The following is a 16,443-nucleotide window of genomic DNA, read 5'->3' as shown; positions in this document are numbered from 1 at the left end:
AGAGCAGGGGTCAGCAACCTTTAAGACATAAAGAGCCACTTGGACCCATTTTCGAAGGAAAAAAAAAACCTGGGAGCCGAAAAACCATTGTGACATTTAAAACAAATATAACACTGCATATATTGTTTCTTACCTTAATGCTATATACCGGATCGTGCAGTTAGCTGTCAATCTGAAGAAAACAAGGACTTTTCCACTTAACAATGTAAAATATATTTTTGCAAATTAATAGCTAATTAAAATATTTAATTTACCTGGTTAATGGGATTTTTGCTCCTGAACCTCAGTGCACAGTGTCTGCACATCAGGGCTGTAAGACGTTACCTTCATTTTCACACAGGCTTGCAAGTTGTCATCTGTGAGGCGTGATCGATGTTTGTTTTTAATATAGTTCATGTTGGAGAAGACCTGCTCACATACATATGTGGAGCCGAAGATCGACAGGACTCCAAATGCATACTTTTTCATGTTTATATAAGTGTTGGGGATGGCATTCCATGTTTCGAACACAAGTTTGTCCTGTTTGGGAAGGTTTTCAATATCACTCCATTTATGATTCTGAGCCAGAATGGCCTTCTGACGGGCAACATCCTCAAGAGTAGCGGCCAAGCATTTGAACTTGGACACCCATATATCTTTGTCGGCTATATTGGCGCTCTCTTTCGCTCTCTTTCCATCTCAAGATCAGGTTGACTTACACCTGCAAATGTAGTCATATTCAATAGGAATGGATCGATTGCCAGGGGAGTGACAGGGAAGGATAATGTGGTTTTTTCCTCTCTGAACTCACAGAATCGTTTCCCAAACAAACTTTGCATTGTGGTGATTGCAGACTTCAAATATTACAAATTTATCATATCATGACTTTGTTTGAACTCTCTCTAAGAGGGAAAGTGAGACAGTGTACCTCTCTGTAAATCTTTGACAAACACTGTCAGCTTGCGCTTGAATGCCAAAACCTCCTCCAGCATGTGCAGGGCTGTGCCTCCTTTCCCCTGAAGGGTTGTATTTAGTGTGTTTAGATGTGCTGTCATGTCTACCATAAAATGTAATTTTTCCAGCCACTCTGGTTGTTCCAGCTCAGGAAAGGTGAACTCTTTGCTGGCCAGAAAAGTTTTTACTTCTTCCAAAGATGTGACAAAGCGTTTTAGCACCTCGCCTCTGGACAGCCACCGGACCTTGTTGTGGAGCAGGAGGTCAGAATATATGCTTTCCACCTCATCCAATAGCAAACGGAACTGGCAGTGGTTTAACCCTCTGCCATTATCTTATTAACAATCTGAATGACCACATCCATCACTTTTGTGCATTCTGGGGGAAATGTTTGAGCACACAATGCCTCTTGGTGCAGGATGCAATGAAATGAGAGCAGCGTTCTACCCAGAGCCTTCTGCAGTAGAGCCACAAAGCCCTTCTGTGCTCCTCTCATGCTCGGTGCCCCATCAGTAGCCACTGAGACCAGGTGGTTGGTGTTTATTTTTTCGGCACTTAAATAGTCCAGGACAGCCTTACAGATATCCTCACCCCTTGTTTGGCCGTAGTGCGGGGAGGAGGCGGCACTGCCGAAGGCGCTGGCGAGCAAGTCCCCGTGCAGCTCCGGGAAGACGACAGGGGCAGCGGGGTCTGGAGCCACCGGCAGCACTGCACATGCTGGCGGGCATCCCCTCAGCCCCGTGCGGGGCCGGGACCAGGACGGGCGGGGGAGGGGGGAGGCGGCATGAGGGAGGAGAAGCTCCTCAGCGTGGGGGGGTCCGCGCCTCCGGAGCAAACCGAAAGAGAGCGCCCGTGAGCGCGGCTGCTCCCTCCCCACCCCGCCCCTGTGCCTGCCTCAACAAGTCACTTTTTAAAAAAAAAAACAATTCATCAGGCCCCCAATATTTTGTAAATTAATTAGTGAGCCATGCATGCCATAAAAATAATTCATCAGGCCCCCCAATATTCTGTAAATTAAATTAAGTAAATTAAATTTAAAAATGTAAATGATAATTTAATTTATTTATTTATTTAAAAAATTTTATATAATAGCCACAAATTTCCTACAGTGTACATCTTACAAAAGGACCTGTCTCCCATGCTTAACCAACAACAAAAATTAGTATTAGAGGTAAGTGATACAGCTCCCCGCCCGCCCCCTGCTGTCAGCCCTGCTGGGAGCCGCAGCAAAGGTTCAAAAGAGCCGCAAGCGGCTCCGGAGCCACAGGTTGCCGACCCCTGGGCTAGAGCAACATAAAACATTTTAAATACTTTGGAGGAGCAGGCAGGAAAAAGAAATTGGCTAATGGCTTTGAAAGGATGAGTGGGAACACACAGAATGTTGTTGTGTATTGAGCTACCTCTCTGGAGCCAGGGAGGGTCTACAATGATCCACTAAAAGTCCTCTAAACTGTTACACAAAATAGAGAGAAAGTGTGGTTGGAGGAAGCATCAAAGGTGGGATTATCTTAGGTGGAGCCATACACTTTGAACTTCAAGACAGGAGTGACAGCTTATTCTTTCATTGCAAAAACTGATTTTACTAGTATTGAGCCCCAACATGGATTCACCATACAGTGTCTATAATATTTACCTTTACTTTCCATTTTGGGAAAATATTCCAGGATTTGTGAAAATTCCATTCGAATAAACTCTTTGGACAAAAATATTTAATGAATGAATATATGAATGTTACTTTCTTGGTAGGCAATCTTCCTGTTTTATTTCCTAGAAGATCAGAAAAACAAATGAAGAAGAAACAATTAAAACAATTAAATTATAACATATGAGCACTTCCCCTTTAACTTTACTTCCTCTTTAGAAAATATTAAAGATATGATTTTGTTATGACATTTGTATCAAAAACCAAGAAGGAACGACATGGTATAATACGAAAGCCCAGCAAATACATCCTGTTTGGATTCACACCCTTGTGTAACTTGGGCAAGTTCACATACAACATGGAAGCAATTTATAACTTTTGGAGTTAGTGGGAGTATCAAGTGAGATACTGTCTGTTAATTTTCTATCATAGTATTGGCACACAGAAACCTTCAAATAATAATAGTCCTTTTGCTCTTAAATACCGTGTTTCTTTTATGGTTTTAAGACGTATCTCACTTTCATATTTCCATAGATGCAGCCTTCTGCCCATGCGGAGAATGAGAAGACCTGGCAAGAGATATCAGATGAGATCAAAAAGATATTTAAGGCTTCTGTGAAACTGTTACACGAGCAGGGGAAAATGAAGCACAGCCAAGCTAAGAGGTACCTGTTCTCAGGTAATTTTTGTAGGTCCTCAGTGCACTAAGGAACAGATAGATAATAGACGCATTCACTGATTCCCTTTCATGGCTCGGCAAATTAAATTTTACTCACTACCTGGCAAAGTTTAATTTTTCTAAATGTCTCCATCTCCTGGAGAGACAAATGTTCTTTTGTTTTTTAACTCATCGACAAGCCTTTACTTCACTTGAGGACTTCTCCAGAAAATGTACTTTTTGAAAGAAGTCAGAGCACGCTGGATATAATAGACCAGACCCAGCCAGTTAAACTGTTCATTCATTCATTCATTCATTCATTTATTCACTTGCCCATCTAGTAAGCATTCGTTGAGTGTATACTATATTCCAGGCACCAGGGATACAATCATGAATAGAAGGCAAGGTCTCTGCTCTCCCAGAACTTATTTTTTTAGTGTGTGTGTGTGTGTGGAGGGGGGGGGAGGGTTTAAAGATAGGCAAGTAATCAAATAAATGAACGAGATCATTTCAGAAAGGACAAGTAATTTGTATAGAACATAATAGTAATAGGCTAATAGGGCCTGGTGTAGGATGAGTGGGTTCAGATGTAGATGGAGTGGGAAATAAGGAAATGATGTTTAAGCTGAATGACAGAAGGAATCAGAGCCAACAATGTAGCATTTATTTTGAAAGTTGATAGTAAAGAATTACTGAAGAAAAAAACAACCGTAGTTGCATTTTCAGATAGGTTTAGAGAATGATAGCAAAGCATTTGTGAAACCCTAAACAGCACTTGATACTATTCTCCCTGGATACATGGATTCCAGCTCAGAGAAATTATAAATAATTCTGACCAAGTCATTCTCTGCAAGCTGTCAAAAATTTTAAATCTTCCTGAAAACACTAAAATTGGCAGGAATGAGTGGTGTCTTCCGAATACACAGGTGATGGACAAACATCCCTGTTCCTTTGGGATCTTGTTGATCCATATTTGAGGCTCTGGATATCATCTTTATCAAAGGAAAAGCCACCCTGTTTTAAAAGCGTGCTGTGTTAGGAAAAATAATGCCCACAGCAAAAGCTCTCCTGTTCTTGGCAAGAGGCATCAGTTTGGGGAAGGCATCCTCTCTGCAGAATCATACAGCTCAAGGGTTCGGATATTTCATCGCCAAACACTTCCTTCTCATTTTCTCCACACTATAGAACTCAGTTCACAAAGACATTTAGGAAGATAAGTAATTTCATACTATGTATTTAGTACGAACTACTACAAGTCGTCTGTTTTCTGCATGGGGTTACATTGCTTACAGATATACACGCTCAGAACAGTATTATTTATTGTACATTTCAAACTCATTTTAAGACCATATCTGCAAAATGAAAATTCAAAAACTCTTTGAAATGGATGTACAAATAACCCTTGAACAATGTGTGGGTTAGGGGTGCCAACCCCCCTGTGCAGTCAAATATCCACACATAATCTGACATCCCCCAAATTTAAATCCTGATAGCCTACTGTTGACTGGAAGCTTTACCAATAACATAAACACTCAATTAACCCATATTTTGTGTATGTATTATATACTGTATTCTCACACAAAAATTAACCTTGAGGAAAAAAATACTAATAAAATAATAAGAATGAGAAAATACATTTACAGTACTGTACATATTTACTGAAAAAATTCCACATATGGTGGATCTGCACAGCTCAAACCCATGTTGTTCAAGGGTCAACTGTAGTACCTATCTATATATAAAAACCTAAGTGACCATTACAATCGAACGACCAGAACAACAGGTCAACCAGCCACTATGACCCACACTGACCATCAGGGGACATACACTCAATGCAGGAGCAGTCCCCTGGTGGTCAGTGCGCTCCCACAGCCAACCTCCCACTGCTGGCCAACCTCCACGGCCCCTGGCCAACCTCCGAGGCCCCTGCCCCTGTCAGCCCCAATCACCCTTCCCCCTATCCCCTGCTGGCTGGTCAACCTCCAACCTCCCGGGGCCCCTACTTCCACTCCCGATGGCTGGCCCTGATGGCCCCAATTGGGACTGGGCAAGATGCCCCAATCACTGACCAGGCCAAGGGACCCCACCCATGCAAAAATTCATGCACTGGTGCTGTAGTATTTTATATTTTCAAAAATCTTGAAACTATGAATACTAACTAGAAACTGAAAGCTTTCCATTTTTATATAACAGGAGAGAAAAAGAATAAAGACTTCAAAATGGTACTCTACAGTCAAAACTGAGGGGAGAGTACAGAGATTAATGCCTCATGAATGCTAGTTACCAGGGCTGGGACTATCCTCCTAATGTGTCCTGTATCAGGTGCTGTAACTGGTTCAATTTTTGGATATTAAGAAAAATGCAAGGAGAGAAAACAAATACTGCATAGTAAAGAAAGGGGACGTTTATAATATTTATAGACAAGTAAATATCAGAAATTACTCATAAAATCCCCTGAAATCATGATGATGCACTTTGCTTCTAAAAATAACTCTGGAATTGACTTCATCTTTGATGGCTCTTTTATTCAGGTTTATACTGAGTGGTCAGATTATTATGATCTCTGAATGCATAATAATCTGGCCACTCAGTGTATTTACTAGGTTTAGACCATCAACCAGGCACTCTTATGTACAGTCTGTCTTTTTCCCTTTGAGCCCAGCTTACGTGGACTTTACCAACTTGCTTTGTCTTTATATCTTTCTATGCTGCATTTATTATCAACACTCCTGACTTCTATTTGTATTTTCAAGATTTCTGAAAATATACAATATACTACAGTTGACCCTGGAATATACTCTTATCCATAGAGTGATAGCCATTAGTTAGGTTACAGTTGACTTGTTCTCAGGAGTCAGAGGAAGCAGGGCATGTCCTGGTTATCATTCATTATGTGTAGAGATTATGGTTTAGCCACTTGTCTCTCTTCATGAGAACGCAGCACCCAGGCAATCCAGCGTGGCCCCTGGCATTTTACACAGATGCCTGGAAAGGATGTGGGCCAAAGGAGCTCCAAAAGTCAATATTTCTTGAATCTTTCCTAGTCTGCACTATCAGGAGTCCCTGTTCTTCCATAAAAAGAAGACTAGACTGGCCTCCTTAATCGAGTTGTCTGATTAAAACCCTTAGTAAAACATGCTGATGCAAATGACACAGCTCACTCAACACTGGCTATAAATATATCTTCTTACAAATACATCTTCTTAAGTCAAAAATTTTGATCAATCACTATCATCACTGAAGAAATAATATTACGGGAGTCCCAGTAAAAGGCATCATTTTAAAATAAAATCTCCACATTCCTTATTATAAAAAAGACTATTTTGGATGTCACTGTATAGAATACAAGTATGTTTTAGGTTTCACTTGATGTTGGAGCTGTGGACAGCACATGGCAATGTTTTCCTCTTATGATCAGCCCTGTGTATTCTGAGCACCACCCACTCACCCCATGCTCTCATCAGACTCCACCTCAGTACTTACCTCCAAGAGGATTAGGATCACCCTCCTCCCTACCCCCGATTGTTTTATGTCACTGCACCATGTTATTCTCCTTCCTGGGACTGAAACCATCATAATACATCTATTAGAGTGCTCTGTGGTTTGTGTCTGCCATCCTCCCCTGGACTGAGAGCTCCATACAGGTTTTTCCTCTCACCATTGTCTGTTGTCTCCCCATTGCATTCTGAGCAGCCAGCAGCATGCCTGGCACATAGTAGGTGCTCTGTAAGACCAACTGGATGAAGGATCCCAAAGGGGGAGGGAGAGGAGAAAGAAGGAAGTGAGGGCAGATGGGCGGTTTAAAAAGACTGCATGCCTTAAAATGCATTTTATTTTATTCATTTTTATTTTTCTTCCCTAAAATAATGCACAAGTGACGTTTTTCTTATGATGGACCTAATTTTAAATGTTCCTGCGGAGGCTTGAGTGATTTATAATGTATATTTACATTTATGTAAGCATGTGTTCTATAAGTTAGCTTAGAAGAAATAAAGTTACATACTAAGTCATTTTTCTATATCTGACCTGATAAATAAAATGTGGTTTAACCTGATAGACATGGATAATTCAGATTGATCAATAATCAGAACAGGATTGTAGTTTAAACATGTTTTTTTATATTGATATTTAACCATAACTGTTTGGGATACAATGCACCTCAAACAAAACGGTGAAGCTACATGTAAAGGGGAGACTGACCAGGAAGCAGGAAACTGGATCTGTCCTTTGGCCTCTACCTCATTCTTTCCTGGTCCCAGTGGGTCCCTGTTCACTCTTAGACCCCTGAGGTCTGAAAGAAAAGCTAAGTAAGGAATAACCTAAAATATAAACTGGGTACGCTTTCTTTCTTATGTTTATGTTCAACCTCTCCTTGCTACTGGGGAGAGAAAGAAAGAATTGTTTTTAAAACCCTTTGTTCTGGGTTCCAGGCTATGTAGGAAACACAAATAGGAAATGAAGGAGTGAAGAAATGATTCTATAGAATAATCTACCTCTAGGACTGGAGAGTGAAGAGCTGGGCGGACAGTCTCTTGCTTCTTTGTTTCTACAATAAGCTGATTTTGTTTGCTTTCAGCTATAGAGGATGAGTTTGACTTCGCTCTAGGCAAGCAGACTCCCGCCTTCCTGAAGAAGTGCGTCTGCTACATTAGGAAAATTGCTAACATTGAGCGATTCGTGAAGATCCCAGAGATGGGGAAATACATGGATATCACTGGGACAGACCCGAGGATCATCCGGGACCCAGAGGCCCAGGAGAAGCTGATCAAACTCAGGGATGAATTTATTCCTACGATTGTTGCGTCCTCTAATCTCAGAGTATACACGTCGGTTACCCATTGTGACATGAAACTCGGCTACTCTCAGGAAATAGAAAACCACTACATAGAAGGCCTTGGCAAACAATTTTACGAGGACATGATCGACATAATTCAGGCGACGGTGCAGCAGAACTTTGACACAGAGACTGATACACTCTACGACGAAATCCTCCAGCATTCCTCGCTCTGTAAAACGTATGCCTCTTTCTACGAGTACAAGTGCGAATCCCTAACCAGAGTCCATAAATACATCCTCCCAAGCAAAACCGGGCACATCAACCCGCTTGTTGTATATGGTGGACCATGCACGGGGAAGACGCTCCTGCTAGCCGAGGTGGCGAAGAAGGTAAAAGCCTATTCTTTTACGTGCATGTTCATAAAAAAATCTTACTTTCGGGAACATTAAATTGACCATATTCATTTCCATCTTCTGTGTTTCCTATCTGTGTTTCCTATCTGGGTTATAATTAATCTTTTTGGATGGCATGTCGATGTTTCCCTTTTGCTGGTCTAACAGGTGAATTGGAAGAGGAAGACCCATGGGTGCGATTACAGGGCAGCCTGATGTTTTCCTCCCCGCTGTTCAGGCTCAGGCTGTGGGGCTGGCCTCCACTGGAATGGAAATTAGCGCGCACCTCACAGCTCTCCGCACCCCTCAGCAGAGACACACACTCCAGCTGCTTCTGGACATGAAATCAGTCTCCATTCCGCAACGAGTATTTCCAGTCTAAGATGATAATTAAATTTTCAGTCTACATTTCTCTCCCCCAGCTGAGGCTTACCATAAGCAAAGTATCTACAGTGGTAGGCAGGGGTGTGGCCATCTTTTCTTTCTTTTAAAAAAAAAAATATTTATATTGATTTTCAGAGAAGGGAGGGTAGGGAGAGGAAGAAGAAGAAAGAGGGAGAGAGAAAAACAGATTGGGCCCACGACATGTGCTTACGCTCTGACCGGGAATTGAACCCACAAACTTTCGGTACACAAGATGATGCCCAACCAACGGAACCACACCGGCCAGGGCTCCTTTCTTTCTCCGCACAGCACTTCTTCCCCTCCTTCCCTAATACCAGACACAACCACCTTTAGGACCCCTACAGGGTTGCGGCAGAGGGGATGTAGGAAAGGTAAGGTGGCCAGAAAGTTCTGGCATGACCACTGCTGCTCTGAACTGGGCTCTGCACCCTCTGGTCTTGGCAGGTGTTGAGAGCTGCTTCCTGCCTCTTCTGAGGCCTTCTCCTGGCTTCCTGGAGGCCCTGCCCTCCCACGACCCTTGTCCTGGCTAAGCATCTCTCAGAGAAATGTTTTCCTAGCTTGTCACTTCCTTGGCTCCTAGATAGTCAACAACACACTTATATATAGTATCTTTCTACAAAGATCCTCTCCATAGCCCAGCAAATAAGAGAGAGAGAGAGAGAGAGACAGACAGAGACAGAGAGAGAGAGAGAGAGAGAGAGAGAGAGAGAGAGAGAGAATGACTAGAATGAAAGTCAAATTAACTTCTCCAACTTTGTCTGCTGATAACCATTTAAATTCAAGCAAGTAATTTCTCCAGCCTTGACCTCAGTTGAGAATGATGAGTTCCTGTTTATAAAGTAAATTATTATAAAGCATAAATATAGCAAAACCCTTTTAATCAGATTTTCATGATAAGTAATAATCATGATGACCCTATAGCATCACAACATGGTAAAATGTCTCTAAAGCATAAAAAATTTTATTCAGTGTCATTTTAGTACCATTTTTTAAATATATTTTATTGATTTTTTTTTTTTTTTTTTTTTTTACAAAGAGGAAGGTAGAGGGATAAAAAGTTAGAAACATCGATGAGAGAGAGACATCAATCAGCTGCCTCCTGCATTCCTCCTCCCCCCCCCCCCCCCCCTGCCGCCACTGGGAATGTGCCTGCAAACAAGGTTCATGCTCTTGATTGGAATGGAATCTGGGACCCTTGAGTCTGCAGGCCAATGCTCTATCAACTGAGCAAACCAGTTAGGGCAGTACTATTTTTTTATTGCATTTTAATTAACTGGAAATTTGTTCAGCCATATATGATATTATGTGATCTAATTAATGAAAAGATTTTATTTGATATAGCATAAATTATTGTGTAAGCTACTCATTAAACACTTTACTAGGTATCTACTATGCACCAACAACTTTGCCCAGAAATGGGATTCACATTTTTAAATGTCATGACCATACTAGATATTCAGATTTACTGTTTATGGACCACATTGTAACTTTTAGACTACAAGCTGAATGTTGCCTTTGGTTGAAATATTACTACTCACTATTTTATTACCTTCAGATGAGTGATCCTGTGAGACTCACCTATAGATTTTAGGGCGTGAGCTTTGTGACAACTCTTTGGCCTTCTCAGAAGGTTCTCCCATTTCCTGGTCCTAGGTGACTTTCTGCATGGCCTGGGGTTCCCAGAAGTCTGACCGCTCACGAGAAGAGATGTTGCAGTACATGAGCACGTGACTATATATTACCATGCTAAACGCCACCTTTATGTTTTAGGCTTATGGCTGGCTACAGGAACACGCAGGACCAGAATCAGACCCAGTAACAGTCGTGCGATTCCTAGGAAGCACAGACATGAGTACTGACCTCAGAACGCTCCTCCTGAGTGTTTGCGAACAGCTGGCAGTGAACTACCGGTGTCTGGTTCAAAACTACCCTAAGAAGATTCATGATGTCCATGACTTATTCATAAACCTCTTGAATGAGTCTTCCCAGCAGAGGCCTCTGGTAATAATATTCGACGCCCTAGAGCAGCTCTCAGAGAGCGACGAGGCCAGGAAGCTGTGGTGGCTCCCTGCTCACCTTCCCCGCTTCGTGCGGGTGGTCCTCTCCACACTGCCCAACAAACACGGGATCCTGCAGAAACTAAGGTGCCTTATCCACGAGGAAAACAACTACATCGAGTTGATTCCCCGGGACAGGAAGATGTGCAGCCAGGTCCTCAAGCACCAGCTGCTGCGAGTCAAAAGGAAGGTCACCTCGGGCCAGCAGATTTACGTGAACAACGCGTTCTCCAAGTGCACGCTGCCCATGTTCGTGAACCTGACCTTCCGGGAGGTGAGGCACTGGAGGTCCCACAAAGATGTCGACGAATCCTCCCTCTGCGTCACCGTTCACGAGAGCATAGAGCAGCTCTTCTGGTCCTTGGAGAGGAAGTGTGGTCAGAAGCTGGTCTCCAGGGCTCTCGGTTACATCACCATGGCCAAGATGGGCCTGAGTGAGATGGAACTGGAGGACGTGCTGGCCCTGGACAACAGCGTCATGAACGAGCTCAATGAGCACACCAGGCCCAGCAACCCCCTGAGAGTCCCTTACCTGTACATCGCGAGGCTCAAGGAGGGTCTCAGTGGATACCTAATAGAAAGGCACGTGAAGAACGTCACGCTCCTGGTGTGGGCCAACAGGCACCTGCAGCTCATAGCCCAGAAGCTGTACCTGAAGGAAGACAATCACCTGCGCGAAATGCACACCATCCTGGCGGACTATTTCCTGGGGGTGTGGTCGGGGGGCAGGAGGAAAGCCTTTGGCCTCGAAGACCCCTACTTGAACGGCTGCCTGGACTTGGAGAGCAGAAGCCTGCTAGAGGAAGAAAAGCACTTCATGGAGCAGGCTTCGTTCGACAGGCAGGCCCCGGAGCAGCCCTGGGTTTTCCAGTGCAACCCCCTGGAGCCCGACATCTTCTTCGTCAACCACCGGAAGATGTCCGAGCTCTTGTACCACCTGACCAGGTGCGGGAAGACCGATGACCTGCTGTACGGCATCATCATGAACTTCAGCTGGCTGTACACCATGATCAAAATCGGCCAGTTTGACAAAGTGCTCGCGGACATCGAGCTGGCTTACAACTACTCGCAGGAGAAGGAGATGAAGTTCCTGGCCAACACCCTCCGCAGCCTCCGGAGCAAGGTCATCGCCTTTCCCGGCTCCCTTTCGGCAGAGCTCCAGCAACGGCTGCTGCCGGTCCTCAGCTCCCTGCCCAAGCTGAGACACCTCCTCCTGGAATGTGACAAGGACGGGCCCAAATACTGCTCCATCGTGCCGCTCCACTCCTCCATGGACGTGACCTACAGCCCTGAGCGTCTCCCCTTGGCGGCCAGTCACCTGCACGTCACCGAGATCCTGCCTACTTGCAACCCCAGGACTGTCCTCATGGCCCTGGAGAGCGGCTCCATCAGCACCTGGGATGTGGAGACGCGCCAGCTTCTCAGGCAAATCACCACGGCCCAGTCCGTCATCCTGGGCATGAAACTCAGCAGCGACGAGAAGTACCTGGTGGTGGCCACGACCAATAACACCTTGTTGATTTATGACAACATCAATTCCTGCCTCCTGTCCGAAGTGGAGATCAAGGGGACCAAGCATGGCAGCGGCTCCACCTACATCAACGGGTTCACGCTGTCCGTCAACCACGCCCTGGCTTGGCTGGAGGCCAGCAAAGACGTCACCGTCATCGACCTGCTCTACGGGTGGCCCCTCTACCAGTTCCACTGCTGGTACGAAGTGACGTGTGTCCGGTGCTCCCTGGACGGGACGTATGCGTTCTGCGGGCAGTATCTCAACACCACCACCATCTTTCACTTGGGGAGCGGAGAGAAGCTATGCACCGTGACATCCGAGTTTTCGGGCGGCTTCGTGAAGTTCCTCCTCATCCTGGACACGGCCCAGGAAATGGTTATGGTGGACAGCGAGGGGAGCCTTTCCGTCTGGAACACCGAGGACATCGCCAGCCCCCAGCTGACCGACGACTTCGACTGCCGCCGGGAAGACAGCGAGGTGGTCAGCCTGGAGCTGTCGGAGGACCAGAGCGCGGTCCTGATCTGCAAAGCCCTCGGCATCGAGCTCCTGGACACGGGCCTGTGGAAGGTGGCGGAGAAGTTCCGGGCGAAGCACAACGAGCGCTTCGTGTCAGCCGTGCTGTCCAAGAACGGGGACTGCATCATCGCCACCATGGAGAACACCCCGGCCGTGTTCTTCTGGCGGCGGGACACGGGCCAGTGCATGGCGAGCCTCCGGGAGGTCTCGGGCACCATCGTGAAGCTGGTGAAGTCCAGCCACCACAACATGCTGCTCTCCCTGTCCGCCAGCGGCGTGCTGTCCATCTGGGACGTGGACATCATCACGGCCATGTCCAACATCGACAAGACCGGGAAGCCCATCCAGAGCCTGATGCTGCCCGCCAGAGGGGAGATCATCTACTCCCTCGATGGCTCGGACTGCGTGCACAAGTGGAACTTCAGCAGCGGGTTCATCGAGGCGGCGTTCAAGCACGAGGGCGTGGTGGAGCACTGCGTGCTGACGTCCTCGGGGGACGTGATGGTGACCTCGGACGACAAGAGCAGCCAGTACGTGTGGCACACGGGCAGCGGGGAGAACCTCTTCCGGATCAGCGGGCAGCGGATATCGCAGCTGCTCATCACGCACAACGACCAGTTCGTGGTGTCCCTGTGCGAGGAGAACGCGTCCCGGGTGTGGCGGCTGGCTACGGGCCACCGGGTCTGCAACATCCTCACGCCGCTGCAGGACGCCTTCATCACGCCCGCCAACACCTTCGTGGTGGGCATGACCCAGAGCAAGGTGCTGGCCGTCAGCCTGTGGACGGGGAGCATCACCAAGAAGTTCTGCTGCGAGGACGGCACCACCGTCGTGAGCGTCAAGCTGATCCCCGACTGCCCCGACCTCATCGTGTTCGTCACGTCGGCCGAGACGGTGAACCTGTGGAGCCTGACGGACGAGGTCATCTGCCGCCGCGTGCAGCTCCCCGGCGGCTTCCTGAAAACCCTGGAGGACTTCGAGGTCTCCCCCAACGGCAAGCTGGGCATCCTCTCCCGGGGAGACGAGAACATCAACGTGCTGGACCTGCACAGCGGCAAGCTGCGGGTGGTGCACGCCTCCGGCGTCATCTGGCGGCAGCGGCTGTCCCGGGACGGCCGCTACCTGGTGTACATCTGCTGCCGTGGAGGGGAGGACGAGGATGAGAACGGCGCCGTGTCCAGCCTGATCGTCATGAGGCTGGCCGACGGCAAGAACATCGGCGCCTGCTCCCTGTACAAAGCGCCCACCTTCCTGGCCCTGTCCCAGCGGCACCTGCACATCGTGGTGGGCTTCGACGACGGGAGCATAGGGATCTACACGGTGGTGGACCGCGTGGACGCCGCCCTCAAGATCAAGATCGCCACGTCCAACAGCAGGCAGATATTCAGCAACGCGGCCACCCAGACCTCCAGGGCCAAGTGCAGCAGCTACTGCTTCAAGGCGTCGGTGGACTGCCTGTGGAGGGAGTCCACGGAGGTGTTTGCGAGGGACAGCCCCATCACGGTGAGCGAGCCCGCCGAGCCCAACGAGGCCACGCCCTCCAAGAAACACAATTCTTGCTACGACCGGGTGTGCGCTGCCCTGGAGCCCAGGGGCCACAGCTACAGCCCTGACAACTGACAGAAAGGATTTCCCTGCTCCTCAGAGACACATAAAAGAGCACAAGAGAGCGGTGGGCAGAGCATCTCCTGTATCCCAAGTGATCAACGACTCATTTTCTTAACAGATGAGAAAGAGGCCGGGGTCCCAGTGTGACTGATTGCCACGATCCTGAAAGGTGCAGAAACAGGAAATCGGTTTTGGGGGGTGGTTCTTTCTGTCAAGTTTACCCAGGATTGGAAGTCCTGAGACTTTCCTAGAGCATTTGTACACATTGTATTTCAATGACGACATCCCCTGGGGAGAGAAAGGTGGTTTTTAAAACGGTGGGGAAAGAAGCAACATAACTCACATCATGGGTCCAACTGAGAGAGGCTGAAGATCAGTCGGACTGGCACCAGTTGTATAGAAATTGGATGACATCGCAAACACACAGGGCTGTTTGACTTCAGGCGATTTGTGCAGCCATCGGTACACACAGCCTTAATCTCTCCTTGCATTTTACAATCCTGACAACTGTGTAAACCCAGCCTGCAGAAGGAAGGCCCAATAGTGCCAAATCGTGTATCGAAAATGCCCAGACGGACTCCCAGTTTCCCAAGAGAAAGGATGTGCAAGGTGAGGCCATGGACTGGACTGGGACGAGAGCTACCTGCCACGGTCATAGGGCTATCGAACCCGCAGAGTCGGCCTTCGTGAAAATACAGTGGCGACAACTGTATGCCAAGGTTTCTGTATCACTGGACATACCGTGTCTGAAGCTATTTCCTGGGCTGCAAAAGAACATATTCACTAAGAAACCACAATCTTTCATGTCTTTTTGCAATGCCTACGTGTGCTGGGTGCAGAGATTTTCAGGAAGGGCATTACGGATTTGGTCCAAACACCTGTTCGTTCCTATCATCGTAATAACAGAAGTCTGTGCTGTTCCGTCAGTTGTATGGAAGCATACGTTATTTCCCAAATCCCTGCAATACATCTCAACAGAAGGAACGCTTTCTCGACACGCCATCTATGAAACACTGACGACATCTGCCTTACTCTTCCTCCTCCTCTTTCCTTGGAAAACCCAGAGAGGTGACCTAATATTCTGGGACAAAAGGAAGATGCCTGTCTTTGTGCTAAACTATCCCATACATCTTCGGGGTGTCCCAAGGCTCTTTATTGTCCCTGTTTGTAATTGCTTTCTTACTTCTCTACACTCCGTGTGTTTGCTTCTTTATCTGTCTCCCTTTCCGCTTGAGGACTCTTCAGAGACTTTTCTAGATGTATTCACTCTCTCTTTAAAAAAAAACACAAAAAACTACGTCACCTATTTAAAAGAAAACATTACATCCCAAAAGGGGAAAGTGATTTTCTTCACGTGGCATGTCCGTGGATAACTTTCCAAAGGGGGTCAGGGGAGGTGGCTTGGTTTTGTTTGAAAGGGGCAGCTGTGACTTGAGTAGACAGAATAACGAGCAAGGATCTGACTCGCCTTTGGTCCTGCACTGCCATATGAACTCATCACATGTCCATAGACAGATCTTTCACCTCCCTGCTGTACTGTTTTTGTAAAGTGTAAAATAAAGATCATGGTAGCATCGGCGATAGCCCTCACAGAGATGTAGGGGAGTAATGTAAGAAAAAAATATAGTGACACCTCGATTGTTGGAAAGAGATGTAGACAGAGAGGAAGACACAATCCACAGTGGAAGACTTTTGTCAGGATGCCCCTCCTGGTCTAGCTACCACCCAGGGAGGTGGTACCCAGAGAAGGCCCAGCCCAGGTGCAGATCACTTGGAATTTACTGTAGGAGGCCATGCAATTTTTTTTTTTTTTTTTTTTTTTTTTTTTTTTTTTTTTTTTTTTTTTTTTTTTTAGCACTTCAGAGGCAACACATCTTATTCCTGTCATTCTCCATTGGAATCCATGCCACACATTTCTAAGAATTAAATGCCTAGATGGATT

General features: G+C 46.5%; 1 protein-coding gene across 3 annotated transcripts in view; it reads left to right on the top strand.

The window, feature by feature from the left end:
* The window catches only part of NWD2 (NACHT and WD repeat domain containing 2), a 136,650-nt gene extending 121,032 nt beyond the window's left edge, over positions 1–15,618 (top strand). For 2 of the 3 annotated variants that reach the window (XM_036418739.2, XM_036418743.2), the window contains 3 exons: positions 3,110–3,254; positions 7,810–8,399; positions 10,578–15,618. In XM_036418739.2, coding sequence (XP_036274632.1) covers positions 3,110–3,254; positions 7,810–8,399; positions 10,578–14,513 — 4,671 coding nt within the window. In that variant the 3' untranslated portion in view covers positions 14,514–15,618. Of the gene's footprint in view, positions 1–3,109; positions 3,255–7,809; positions 8,400–10,577 lie in introns of those variants that run through there. The other variant, XM_045573496.1, reaches the window with a different exon arrangement.
* Positions 15,619–16,443: the final 825 nt, after the last annotated feature.

The sequence above is a fragment of the Pipistrellus kuhlii genome, unplaced genomic scaffold (assembly GCF_014108245.1).
Source record: "Pipistrellus kuhlii isolate mPipKuh1 unplaced genomic scaffold, mPipKuh1.p scaffold_m20_p_1, whole genome shotgun sequence".
Classification (NCBI taxonomy): domain Eukaryota; kingdom Metazoa; phylum Chordata; class Mammalia; order Chiroptera; family Vespertilionidae; genus Pipistrellus; species Pipistrellus kuhlii.
The sequence above is the reverse complement of the archived record's forward strand: the minus strand, read 5'-3'. Positions and strand labels throughout refer to the sequence as shown.